The following is a 14,338-nucleotide window of genomic DNA, read 5'->3' on the forward strand; positions in this document are numbered from 1 at the left end:
CATAGCTGTGTTATCCAGAGAGCAGCTTATCTGTGTGATGAATGCAGACAACCCAAAGCTGCCAGGGCACACACAGCACTGTAAGAATGAGACCAAAATAATTCCAGGCTAAATTTTATCTCAGAACTATGTACACTTATCCAGCATGGAACTCAATGGAATAAGCATTCTGCTATTGAGCTATTTCCATGTAGTCAGTCAATGCATTTCTAAACTGAACAGGAGATGCAGCAGTTCTGCCTTTATTAGTCACACAGGAGAAAGAAGTGGTTTGATATGATAATCAGTGGTTGCTCCAATGGTAGTGACCTGGATATAGCCATGTTCAAGACAGAGCTTATGAGGAAAATGAGCAGCAGAATACAGTCCCTGGACTCCATGAGACAGACTCTGAGTTATTCAGAGAACCAGTGGGCAGGATCCCATGGGAGGCAGCTCTGAAGGGCAAAGGAGCCCAGGAAATCTGGCAGGAGGTCTTCAAGGACAACGTCTTCCAATCATACAAACAGTTCCTCCTGAACACTCACTAAAAGTAGATCTATCAGGACACTGGCCTGGCTAAATAGGGACCTTATGACAGCACTCCAGTGCAAAAGAACAGAAATATGGGAAGTAAAATCAGAGATAGTCTTCAACGAAGGAATCTGGAGAACACACTAAATTCTTCATAAACGTGATGGTGTGCTGGGGGGCCAACTAGATGGGTAACCACTGTTCAGATAACAGGACTTCAAGGGCAGAGATAATGGCTTGTACTCCACCTGAAGGTCAGTAACAAATGGAGTACTGCTGGGATTTATCCTGGGCTGTTTTATTTAGTATCTCTAACAGTGACCTGAAGAATGGCCATATCAAGCTTGCAGGGGACATCAAACTTGGGAAATCACTACCCTCATGAACTGAGAGACCTCGATAGGCTGGAAAGACTCGGCAACACAAACCCGCCAATACTCAAAATTTGCGAAGAAGCAGCCCCTTGCAGCAACACAGGTTGGGGAAACGACTCGCTGGGGAACAGCTCTGCTGGAAAGCGCCAGGAGCACAGCAGGCTAAACACGAGCCACCCCTGGAAGGAAAGGGAGCCAGCTGCATCCCGGGTTGGACTAGGAGAGCACCATCAATAAAACAAGGCGAGTCCGACTAAACGTTTTTCACCGTGAGGACACACGGTGGCTACGACTCTGACCAATCCGGCTTGACCTCCGGCTGGCCGTGGTGCCGTAGCAAGATGGACTGACGGCCTCCGGCACTCTACTCCAAGCCCGGTTAGCCGGTGACCCTGCTGGGCAAAGCCGCCTGCAAGCTCATGACGGGCCCGCCGCGCCCCGCACACGCACAGCTCCCCGCCACGGGTCCGCAACTGCTGCGGCGCGCAGGAGAGGAAAGCACGGAGCGTACGGCAAGCCCCTGCCCCGGAAGCAAAGCCTTCGGGGGCGCTGCCCCGGAAAGCGGCGCGGACGCAGGCGCGGAGGCCGCACGTGGCAGGAGCGGGGTCCCGGTGCCCAGAGCGGTAGCGCCATGGCGAGACGGAGGGACCCCTTGGACCGCGCCCAGGTATGTGGGACCGGCGCGCCCGGGGGCTGCGGGGAGCAGGGCAGGCTGGAGCGCGGCTGGGCCGGGCTTGACCTGCGGCTGCTGCCACTGTGATGCTGTTGCAGGTGAAGAAGGCGGTGGAGGCTCTTTTGGCTTTCTCCAGAAGCAAGGCAAAGGGAGACGAGCTGCTCCTCAACGAGAGCGAGAGCCTTCATCTCCTGGTGACGGTGTGGAAAGTCCCGCAGGTGGCAAAGGTCATCAGAATGTAAGACATTGATACCCGGCCGCATGGGTTCAGGGCTTGGAAAAGAACACTTAGCAGATTCTGAGCTTATGGGGTTTGACTTCCACGGCCTTGTCCTGGGAGCTTCTGTGCCACGATGAAGAACTGCCGGGTCAGAAGCTGCTTTACCCCTACTTTTGGTATAACTGGGAGCTGGGCTGTGCCGGCTTTTTGCATGCAGGATTCTGGTTCTGTGGGTTGCCAGTTACAGGGTATGTGCCTTTCAGTCCTTAACCTTTGGAAAATATCTAGATATTACCTATTTCTATATCTAGAAAATATCTAGAATCATATTTTTTGTCTTGATCCACCACCACCAAATCATTAGTAATACTTCTTTGTTTGGATAACCAAACCTGAATATGAATTAGAAGTCTCTTTTTAGACTGTAGCTGCACTACATTGAGAAAGTTTCCATCCGTTTATCAAGGCCACGGTGTTATAACGTTTTTTCTAATGCTTGGATGCAGCCATGGCATGAAGGGAGGAGCATGGAGGGTCCTCCTGCTAGGACCCGGTAAGGGCTGCTGTGGTAAGGGCTGCTGGCAGGATAGAAGGTTCCACTTTGTATCTGACTGGAGCCGTGGTGTTTTATGGTTTCACTTTTAGAGTTCTGTATGCTTAATCAACTGTAGGTTCCACTGAGAATATTTAGTAGTTAACAAAGTGTAAATACAGGCAGGTTGTTAAAGGGTACTGATCTCCAGTGTAGTGCTAGTTCTGGGGAAAACTTCTTTCTCTTATTAGACATTTTTTATACACCTCATATTCTCATTGTAGACCACTGCCCCATGGCATTCGACCAGAAACAGCTGATGTTTGCCTGTTCACAAAGGATGAACCAAATTTATCAGCAGAACAGACTGAAAATCTGTACAAGAAACTTTTACTCCGGAATGGGATCAGAAGTATTAGTCGGGTAAGGGCATCCCTGATGTTATAACACAGTACTGCCATTTCTTTCCTTTCATAACCACCAAAAAGAACACAAGTAGTTGTTTTTTTCTGCTGTTTAATATTCTAATTCTCATTCACATACTGTAGTAAGATTTTTCTGACTATTCAAACTGTGGTGTTTCTGAAATGCAAAGTTTACTCAGAATAATTTCTTCAGTTTGAAACAGGATTTTTAGTAATCAAATACAATTCCTAGATAAACATTCAATATTTATTTTGAGAAACCAACTGGGATAACTCACAACATTTGATTGTTTATGCCACCAGCAATAAAACTGTATAACAACTGGTTATATTTAACCTTGATTTGAATGTTATTCATGTGTGCAAGTTCTGTTTTGTGATGTGCAGTTACTATGCAAGAGATCCATATTTTTTGATTCTTTAAAAAAATAGGAAATGGATACTCTTTTATTGTCTTCAGCGTTCTGAAAGAAAGCACTGTGACGGACTATCAGTTATGCAGCTTTAATATGTGTGGTTCTAAGAAGCATTTCACGTTGCATTTTCAGCAGCAGGGGCTAAACTGATGCTTGTGTTGCAGATTATCTCATACAAAACCCTCAAAAAGGAGTATAAAATGTATGAAGCCAAGCGGCGCCTCCTGAACAGTTTTGATCTCTTTCTGTCTGATGACCGAATTAGAAGGCTTTTGCCCTCCCATCTGGGAAAACACTTCTATGAAAAGAAAAAGTAGGTCTTTAAACTTTGGAAATCCATTCTTGCATTATCTTTTTTATGATCAGATTCTTCTTAGTAATGGAGGAATTGGTTTTCTTTTGGTTTTCTAATTGTTTCCTTTTTTTTTACCCCTCTCCCTTTCTCTTTTAGGGCACCTTTATCTGTAAACCTGAAAGCCAAAGATCTTGCCAAGGAACTAGAAAAACATATCCAAGGGACTATACTCCCAGTTAATAACAAAGGGTGCTGTTAGTAAGTACAAATAGATTAATACATCACTTGAAAGATGGTTCTATCTTAATTGTAGTAATTTTAAGTGAATTATTTTTATTCCTTTAGTACGTGAAAAAAAAGATGTTAAGGGTCATTATTGCAAATAGGGGGCATTTTGAACTTTTACCTATATAGTTAAATTAGTAATTCTACTTAAATTTTACTGTGAATTTGAGGGGGTTTGTTTCTTTTTCCTTTTACCTAAGGAATTTCTAGGCACCTGTCACTGTCAAAGCACATGTACGATCTTAGTTTTAATCTAATTTAATATTTTTCTACTTCCAAAATATTCTAGTTTAATAAGATTTTTTTTTCATGTATTGTGTATCTGAAAGGATCTGAATCCTTGGTAGTAATGCTTTGTAATGTAAGGCAGAAGTTACATATCCAAATATGGAAAAATGAATACAAATGAATTCCTTCTAACTGTTATCACAAAAGATTTCTGCAATAGCCATCTCTCCTTTATGATAATTGCAAATAAGTGGGCTTTTTGCATTTCTGGGTATGCCTAAACTAAACAAGTGACTTGAACAAAGTTCATTTGCCCATATATAATTATTATTCGTTTCTTCCTTCTTCCAGTACAACACGCATAGGTCACACTGGGATGAAAGTGGATGAGATACTTGAGAATATCATTGCAGCAGCAAAAGTGATTGGTGACAAGTTACCAAAGGTACTGCTGATGGACTGCATTACAGACAAATAGGTTCATACTTCAGCCTTATTTTTACATAATAAACTTGCTTTGTTTTTGCAGAAATGGAAAAATGTAAAAATTCTTCACCTCAAAACACTTAAATCAGTTGCACTCCCAATATTTACTGCAAATATCTCCAACCTGGATGAGCTTGACAAACAGCCATCTCTCAAGAAAAATGAAGTAAAGGTAACCAAAATTTCTTCCAACTTTGTATAAATTGAATCTGTACATTTAGTTGTAGTTCTTTGTTTTCCTTGTATGCATTGTTATTTTGGGTTTAAGTGCATTAACAACTGATGGCAGGCTTTTATGGCTAAAACCAGTCAGACACTCCTACCTCAGTGCTTCAAGTACTCAGCAATAATAATGAAATTATGGCAACTCCCTTACAGGCTTTTAAGCAAACTGGAAATAAATAAAGTATTTCTAGACCTAAACTCAAGGGACCTGAGATTCATTCTTAGACCTTTGCTTCTATTGTTTATCCATATTTGCCTTCTGAAAATGCACTCATTAATATATATTTGGATTCAGATTATGCATCTGTTTTTTGTTGGTTGATCAGTGGCATCTGAATAATTCTCAAACTCATTTATTTGTGTATGTAGGGGGGGCCTCATACTTGTTTAAAAATAGTAATTGGCTATTCTTTTGTACTGACTTCTGTTTATATTCATTTGTCTGAAATTAAATTGGGACTGTGAATATTCAACTTAGAGACTGTAAGGTTGACATTACTATAGTTGTGAGCTACTTATAATAAACTTCTGCATGTAATGCATTTTTTCATATTTTACATATAGCTCATTAGTCCAGGTCTATTGAATAAAAGTATTTTTCTACACCACCTAATTTTAACCACATTAAAACAGTTATTATACATTTAGAAATGGGATGGGTATTTGTCTGAGGTGTACTTCTGATTAATTCTAGAAGGCAAAACCCAAGAAAGTGAAGAAGACAGCTACAAAACTGAAGTCAGGTAAAGTCACTGTGACAACAGAAAGTAAAGCTGCTGCTGGTACCCAGGAGCCTGTGATAAAAGAAAAGATAGAAATAGTCCAGGAACCAGGTGATTGTGATGATGAAGAAATTCCACAACTGGTGCCTATACAAACAACGAGCTCAGCTGACCTGAAGGTAATTGTTGAATAATATTAGGAAACTTGCATTTCAGTTAAAACTAAATATTTTGGAGACTGTTTAAATTGTTCATTGCTCCTTGGGGAACAGTATGTGTTAGCACACTTCAAGACTAGGGTGCAGTTCAGTTGAAAATATTTGTCACTTGTAATGGTTTTCACTGATACTTCTTCCTTAAAAACAGGGAATATGTTTCTTGGATGGAATGGTAATTTTTTTGTTTGTGTTAAATACAGAAAATGGGACCAAATTCAGAAAAAGGTGACAATTTGGGCAAGAAAACCAAAACACTCCTTGGTAAGAGAAAGAAAACATCTCTAGTGGCGGATACTCCAAAATCCAAACCTGAGGTTACAGAGTGTGCAAACTTGGAGACATCATCAAAAGAGAAAAAAGCCAAGCAGGTCAGTAAGCCAGAGGAAGCAATAAAAGAAAAAGACATGAAAAAGGCTCCAAAAAAACCTGAAGCAAAGTCTTTTGCAACACCCAAAGCTGGCAAGTCACTACAGTCAGCCAGGAAATCTTCAAAACCACAGAAGCAGGCACCCAGAAAGGTGCGCGTGCCGCAGTCAGCCTGAACGTTGTCTGTTGTAACATATTTTGTATCATCACTTTCAGTTAACAAATTTATTGATGAAGTAAAATACCTTCTTGGGAAATCTGATCCCAAGAGTTTATTTTCACCAAGATCTGTAATGATTCATTGGTTTCCTTCTAATTTACAAGCTGGTACAAATAAACTCACTGTCTTAATGGTCCCATCACCTTTTATCTTTTGCTGGCCCAAACCAAAACCATGCAAATTTTTCAAGTGTCAAAGGGAAGAGAGGGTTTTATCCCAGGAAAAAAAGGCTGAGAAATATTTTAATAAATGCTGTCTTTCTGAAGCAAGAAGGATGCGTGCCAAGAGCAGTAATCTGCATGCGCTTTTAAAGGTGAAAAACTGCTACAGTTTTTAAAAAAAAATTGTTCAATATAATAAAAACGGGTTGTCAGTGACTGGTGTTACTGCAGCCTGATACTAAGCCCCACATTGTAATATTTAGCTATTTTTACCTAGGGTATCCATGAGTTAAAAAGGCCTAAAGAATTTTGCTTTTACCATATACATATATTTTACAACAAAAAGCAAAATCTCACCTTCAGTTTTGGGCTTTATTTCTGCTACCTACCAGAAGAGTTGAGAGCATTCCTGCAGGATGCTCACAGAACTGTTGTTCTTCCATCTGAAGAAAGCCGAAGGCTGTGTGAATTCCAGTTGTGCCAGCCAAGTGAACTTGTCCTGTTAAGGCATGAAAAAGACATACTTCAGGATTGAAAGGTGATATATTTGAAGTTTTACAAAACTGCCCAGTTGTTCTCTGTATGATAACTTGTCTGTCCTTTGCAGAGTGAGAATACGAGGCAGATTTGTGTTGAAAAATCCTAGTGGTAAAAACTCCAAATAGGAAAAAGGTGGTAAGAGACAAGGTTAATAAGCAGGAAGTAACCAGCCTACTTTCTCATTAAAAAACTACCACATCTTCTTTTTATTCTCATATGAAGATATTGGCTGCCTAGAAAGAAAGTGGGTGCTAAATAAGAGTATGAAAATATTCTGCTTGATCTGTGATGTCAACTTTTTTTACCCTCTTGCAACCCTGACTTTTTGTAACTTTTCAACTATTTTGTGAATCAAAAGCTATGATAGTAATCCCAGTAAACCAATAGCACCAACTGTCACTGGAAGAGTAGCAGCAGTATCATTTAATGCGCACTATTTCCACTAAAATGTGGAAAGTACCTATTCTATTAGGCCTAGTCATAGTTCCTGTTGGCTTGATATTTCTAGTTAGTGGAACAGTGGCTTCATCATTAAATAAGGTGTTAGATAGGAGATCCTACATCTAAATACAGTTCTTGTGCTTGAGGACTTGGGAGTGTGAAAATATATGTATCAGGTCATTAACACAAGGGTGAACTGAAATATGTCTTGCCTTTAAAATAACAGTTTTACTTACTGAAAAACAATATAGTTTTTACATCCTGCATTGACAGCTTACTTCCTGTTTGTCCACCTGAACTAGTATTCCAGCTGCTCTTTTTAAGCCTCCTCAAGCACAGCTAAAGGGGTCTATGTGCATTTGCAGATGCACATTTGTAACTGTCTTGCAAATCTTTGCTGTCTGCAACCAGCTTGCCTTCCCTTGCAATTGCGGAGATCAGCGAAGTGGGTGTTCATCCGCGGGCCGCTTTTCTGAAGTGCCTCCCTTCTGGGGTGCCTGAGGTGGCGCTGCCACAGTTGGGCGGGCCCAGCCGTGTCCGGCTCATCGGGGAGCGGTAGCGAGCAGTGCTCGCAGAGAGGCCTCAGCCCCCAAATGCCATCGGCAGCTACGGATCAGCCTTGGAGCCCCACCGCAGCGGGCGGGGGGCTCGGCGGGGCCGCTGAGGGCGGCGTGTGCCCGCCTCCCCTGCGTGCAGCTGCGGGGGCAGAGGCGCGGCCAGGCCGAGCCCTCAGGTGTGTGGGGGGCGCGGCCTGGGAGTCCCCTCAGCGCGGGGGGCGTGGCCTGCACCTGCCCGGGTGGGAGGGCGCGGCCCGGCCCTGCCCTCGGGTGGGCGCCGCCCTCGCCTCCCCTCAGGTGCGCGCGGCCCGAGGCGGCGGTGGCGCCGCTCCCGATGGCGGCCCCGGGCGGGCTGGGCCGCTGCGTGGCCGCCTTCTGGCTGGCGCTGGCCTTCGACGCGGTGGGGCTGGCGGTGCTGCTGGCCGGCGTGTTCGCCGACGTGTTCTTCTCCGACCTGCTCATCTACGCGGGCGGCATCGGCATCTTCCTCAGCCTGGTCTGGTGGGTGTTCTGGTACGCGGGCAACCTGGAGGTGCCGCCCGAGGAGCTGCGGGACGACGTGGGGCTGTCGGCGCCCAAGGGCCGCGGGGACACGCTGCTGCGGCGGCTGGTGAACGGCTTCAGTCTCCGCCTCACCGCCGCGCTCGCCCCCGCCCGCCCCGCCGAGCTGGAGCTGCAGCGCGCCGGGAGCGCCCGCGGCCGCCACGCCGAGCCCGGCAGGTGAGAGCCGCGACGGGACCGTGGGACGGGACAGCCCGGGGAGAACCTCTGCGAGCTCTGACTTTGACTTTTGACGCCTGCTGTGTTAAACCACCTGCTCACAGCTGACGCTTCTTAAAATTAAAGTAGTGGGAAATCTTTCTCAGCTCGGGTGGTAAAAAAACGAGTGGGAAAGATTGCACAAATGGGATTAGGTAGGGAAGACACTTCCTGTAGCCGTCTAAGAACGGAACAGGCGAGCAGGAGCGAAGTGTGGTGGGGCTGGCATGCGGAGCTGCTGCCAGAGAGCAGCGCGGGAGCCGGGGCGCTCCGAACTGGTCCTCACAGCAACCAAATGCTGCCAGAAATGGCCATTAACCACTACCCAACATGAGCTCTTGGGAGGGGAAGTCCCCTCGTTAGCACCACAAAATGTTGCTTTATTGGAGAACAAGAAAGGTGAAATGCTGACTTGGATTTAACTTGAGGGCAGAACTGTAGGTAAGAGGTTGAAACTCATAAATGCAATCATCAGTTAAACTATTTGTCTTGAACCTCAGTCATCTAGAAATGATGTGATAATACCTGATGCGTAAAGGAAGTGTCTAGGTCCTATTTCAAAGCATGGTTGAAGAACACGAAGCTTTTCAATATATCTATCCTACTGTGTTCACTTGCATGGCATGTTCATTTAGGAAGAAAAGAAAGCTTAATTCCTTGAAAATGTGTGTGGGGGAAAAAAGTCAAGCCTTCACTTCATAATGTAAAATCCTCTGTTGAAGGAACTGTAAACACAGTTTTGTACTGTTTGAACTGTTCAAGGATTCTAAACATCTTGCTGTTCTGATTCACTGTGTACAAGATCAGCTTTTCCTGCTTCTCCTTGAAACTAAATCCTGAAGACACTGTTGATTTACAGAAAAATTCATGTGAAAATCGTCTTCTTTCATGAAAGCTATGAAATTTTTCTTGAGAGAAAGTTTTAACAGTAGGGAGATTGAGTATAGATAATTATTTCTTAATAGAAAACTTGTAGGAGGCAGGAAAGAACAGCAGCAACACAACTTTCAAAGATTGTTACTGGTCTTTAGTTGATTATTAACTGCACCTGCAATTAGAATACAGGCTGTTGAAAATGAGCCATTCTATTTTCAGACCTTTATTGTTTTTCTGAAATGGATCTAAAATTGGCAGGTCCCTATTTGCAGGGGAAGATTTGCATTTATAAATGACAATGCAGAACCATTCCATGGCAATTTTAGGTATTGAGCTCAGTAGATAACCTGCTATCTCTGTAGGTGCAATGTGTGTACATGGATATGTATTTTGTTTTAGTGAACTCCTAGTAGTGAAAGTTATCCACCATTTTGAAATATTTCAAGTCTTATTCCTGATTTAATTAGATTTATATGTCCTATAGGGATGTATAAATAAATAAATAGTGATTTAATACAAAATATCCCAGCAGCTTCTGTTGCTACAGTAACAAACTTCAGTAATGGTAATTCAGAAGGAACCAAAACAGGGGGTGTGCAGCAGTTATGTTACATATTGGAACATAAACTCTATGATTTTACTTGCAAGGTGAAACAAAGGATAACAAATGGTTTCACCTTGAAAGATAATTTAGAGTTCCTTTATAAAGTAAGTTCACCTAAAGTATCTTAGAACTTCTCGTAAACAACTGTCTGAATCAGATCATTCCTTGCTGATAGACCAAATCCTCTCCCCATCAGGAGATATTTATGAACTTAACCAAACGGGTTAAACATGTTTGGGCAGATATTGTCTGGATGAGGAGGAAAAAAGCCACCACCACACACACACACACACACATACATTCAGAAAGAAAAAAAACCAAACAAACAAACCCTAAAACCACCACATGCACAAAAAATTCCTCCCCTCAAAAACCCCCAAACAAACAAACAAAAAGCCCCCAAACAAACAAAACAACAAACAAAAAACCAAACCACCAAAACCAAAACAAACCCCAAATGTCCTCACTTGACTGGCCATTTGCAAACCTTATTGAACATTAACTTTTTGAAGTTATGGAAGGAACATTACCTATTGTTCTGGTTTCCTGCCTTAAAAATTATATAGTAGAGAAAGGTGAGAAGTCTCATGATATGGAATACTTCTATTAAAGGAATAACAAATAGATTAGGATTAGGATCCTCAAGCCTGAAAAGAGATGCAGAGTATAAAGTGTTCCAGAAGTCTATACAGTCACTATGGGGATGGTATGGAGTGCTTGCCTCCCAAGGCAAGGCAGGAACAAACAAACTGTCCTGTGCTGTGTTACTGAAGTGTGGGGTTACTTGACGTGGGACAGATAAAAATTTATTGATTCAAAAATCCAAAGGACGAAGCAGAAATTGTATGATAATATAAAGATAATATGTTTGGCTCAGGAAGACCTGGGGCAGTTGATATCCTGAGGAAATATTATTTGTGTGCCATATTCTTGTGCCTTCAGTGAGACATCACACTTGGCCACTATTGGTTATGGGCTGGTGACTTGATGGATCTTTTCTTTGGGTCCCAACTGGCTGTTAAACATGAGGAAATGTACTTTTAAGATTGACCTGAAGTAACAGTTTAGAGTTATATGGCCACTTGTTCTAAGCCTATTTTGGAGTAACCTTTTCTTCATGTGTTATCTTCAGGATCTGTTGAAGACACAACTATTGACGTTACTGCCCCCAAAAGTGGGGGAAATGCTGCAAATTGTGGAAGGAGATTCCCGACTCAAAACAGTAGGATTCTCTCATTGTGGAATAACCTCTGCAAGCATTGAGGACTCTCCATAAAATGGACACGTGGAGCCATATCTCTGCCAAAAGCACCTATTTCAGTGTTGGACTGGATATGCTTTGAAATGGTGGAAAAAGATCCCACAAAATCTCTTTAGGAAGCGAGAGCTAGAAGAGAATTGAACCTGATTCATGGAAATATCAGTGCAGCTTGTCAAATAGTTGGTTTTATTGTTTTAATTATTATTTTTTTAAATAACCTGAAAGGTTTGGATAAAAAGCTCTTGCACAATGAAAAGCTCTTGCACTGTTTTTTACCAAGGTCTGGAAGTTAAACTTACTGTGAATTTTTATAATGCCAGTGCAATACTTTTGTTTGTAAGGTTGCTTTTAAGATGTCTATATTTAACTGTTGATGCAAAGCTGCAAATGTAGTAGAAGTTGTTTATTGTGTAAATACACAATTTACAGTGTCTCTTGTAAAGGTTTCATTGTTGTTTTGAAATAACCTGGAATCGGAGATTTTATAAGTAGAAAAATAACACCAGTGATGTTGGCATACAAGTACATTCTTTGTAGTTACAAATGATTTAATATGATGACTCTTCCAAGAGGCATTTTTAGTCCAGTGATGTTGGAAATTATTTTCCTAATGCTGAAACATTTGAGAGAGAGAACATGAAACTCTGTTGATTAACAACTACTCCAAGGCATTATAAAACATTAGCAAACAGTACCTGGAAAATTATTTATATTAATGATAGTGATACCTAAAATCGTGCTAATGATAAAATTGTGTGGAGAATTTCCTCAGGAGTTCTTCTGGTTTTGAACTAACACTAAGAGTTTGGTGCCACCATCAGCAAATACTGGTAGATCTTAAAATTTCAATGCACAATTGTTCTATGCCACACCTCATTGAATACTAGAGATGGAATTAAGGAAAATATTTACTAAGAACACTGTGGCTGTACTTCCTTATGAACTTTTGAAATGTCTTTCAGTGTTTTCTTGTAAAATTACTGGAGTAACTTTTTTTTTTTTTTGCATAGTCTCATTTTTAAATGTTTTCCAAATGCTCTATCTTTTAACAAATTCAGAAGAACACTAAACTTGAAGGTTTGCAATGTGATTTCTCCTTTACTATCTGCAGTTTTTAGGAGGTGTGTGCAATTTGTTTCCTCCTTTTAACGGAACTGCAATGTGACACCACTGCAGTGTTACAATGGCCTGATTAAAAAAAACGAACAGGCTCCTCCCTTAAAACCTGTAGATCAGTTTTCATTTGCAATAATTTTTTTCATTTGATTTTTCTGAGCAGAAAGAAATGTTTTTTCTGATTCCCCATAGTTTCACTTATAAAGTGAATTATTAAATACGGTATTCAGTAAGTGGAATGATTACTATTAAGCCAAAACTCATATATGGATTTCACATACTTAGTCTGTGAAAACCAAAATTTTCTATTCAAGTGTTGCAATGATAATTACTGGAGTGGATTGGGCAGGCCTTTGCATTCCTTGTATATTACACTGTAATTAATCTTAAATCCAATATCAGTACTTCATGATTGTTGCATAAGATGGTAGCTAGAGTGCAACTTCACTCCAAAGTTATGTGGAATTCCAACTAGTTTAATAGTATGAATAGTATATGTTTTAAAAATGAAATATAGGAGCTGATCCATCAGTTAAGGAGGATGTTAAGCACAGAAAAGCACTAAAGCAGTGGAAGGTTACTGAGATGGTGAGTCCAAGCAATGAGACAGACAGTAGTTGCTGTGGAGCAGTGATACCTGTTGTAAGTATTGTAACTATTTTCTTTTGGAAAATGCATCCAGTTACTGTTCCATGCAATCAATTTGCCTTCTAAACGAGGAAGGCTAATACTAAACACAAACTGGGAATCATCTGCAGTTACACATTAACAAATATTTAACACTATTTTAGTTTCATGATATCCTTATCAGCTCTGCTCAATGCAGCACAAAGTCCATTCAAGGAACTTTACATTGTTGACTGGAAGGAAGCTCTTGGACAGGTTTAGGACTGCTTGCTGTTATGTGAACAGAGCTGTACAGCTAAAAGGATTCCTCTAGCCATTGAGGAAAGTGCCATGCACGCTGTTTAAAATCTTAGCCAAAATCATAAAGAACCAAACTAGTTCCAGAAGTGTGGCTACAGGAGTCTTTTGCATCTAGTTAAGTCTTAAAACTAGCTCAAAATGTCATCCTACATTCCACTAAAGCAAAAATTCCAACCCCCAGCTTCTAGCTATGTAGATGGATTGTTTGACTAAAAATGCAGACTGCATCTAATGGAAATTTTCTTGTGGTATATAGGGTTTACTTAAATGGGAACATCTTCATCAGGGAAAATTAAATTATTAGTAACGCCTACAAAAATCTGTTTGATGTGACTTGTGAGAGTTGCTGGGAGTGACTTAATTATTACAGTAGGAGCTGGTGTAGAAAAGAAGCATAAGTGTATAACAAGTTGAGAGGGCTAAGGTCAATTCCTGGCACGTATCGCTCTAGCCAGTTTGTGTCAGTGGGTGAAGTAAATTTTATATATTCAGCCAAAGTAAGCTTTGAGCAGAATGGATGTTACTGAAGAACTACACAGGAAATGCAAGTCTCTGTTCATACTTAGCCTGGTTGCTCTAGCAGTAGAATTTGTGTGTGTATACAATCTTTCGGGAGCAAAACCAGTTACTAGCTTGAGACAGAAAAGTCCATAACACGTTTTGTTTAATGACTGGTGCTTTAATATAGACCTAGCCCTCACAGGGATGAAGAAGACATCCAGAAATCTCACTTGAACTTCCTGTGCCTCTGTTCTAGCAAATCCATTATTATTTCCAAAGGTCAAACTCCGCTTTGTTTAGAGCAGATTCTTGGCCCTCTTTAATTTCAATTAAGTTGTTCGGATCATTTAGTTTATCCCTTCGGATTGCAGTTTTTAGTTGATACAGCAGGCTGGCC

The 14,338-nt window shown here is 41.4% G+C and overlaps 2 protein-coding genes across 2 annotated transcripts; both read left to right on the top strand.

Moving 5' to 3' along the window:
- Positions 1-1,415: 1,415 nt before the first annotated feature.
- RSL1D1 (ribosomal L1 domain containing 1) lies at positions 1,416-6,335 on the top strand. The gene is made up of 9 exons (XM_050980212.1): positions 1,416-1,554; positions 1,659-1,798; positions 2,597-2,735; positions 3,318-3,466; positions 3,605-3,706; positions 4,313-4,406; positions 4,491-4,619; positions 5,367-5,573; positions 5,813-6,335. Exons 1-9 carry the CDS (start codon positions 1,519-1,521, stop codon positions 6,152-6,154), a joined length of 1,338 nt encoding a protein of 445 aa, XP_050836169.1. The 5' UTR covers positions 1,416-1,518; the 3' UTR covers positions 6,155-6,335.
- Positions 6,336-6,480: 145 nt separating this feature from the next.
- On the top strand, positions 6,481-11,922 carry LOC108962317 (transmembrane protein 238). Its single transcript, XM_030229945.2, has 2 exons — positions 6,481-8,617; positions 11,269-11,922. The coding sequence occupies exons 1-2, from the start codon at positions 8,232-8,234 to the stop codon at positions 11,276-11,278; spliced, it is 396 nt and encodes a 131-aa protein (XP_030085805.1). The 5' UTR covers positions 6,481-8,231; the 3' UTR covers positions 11,279-11,922.
- The last annotated feature ends 2,416 nt before the right edge of the window (positions 11,923-14,338 follow it).

Source organism: Serinus canaria, chromosome 14 (assembly GCF_022539315.1).
Source record: "Serinus canaria isolate serCan28SL12 chromosome 14, serCan2020, whole genome shotgun sequence".
NCBI classification, from domain to species: Eukaryota; Metazoa; Chordata; class Aves; order Passeriformes; family Fringillidae; genus Serinus; species Serinus canaria.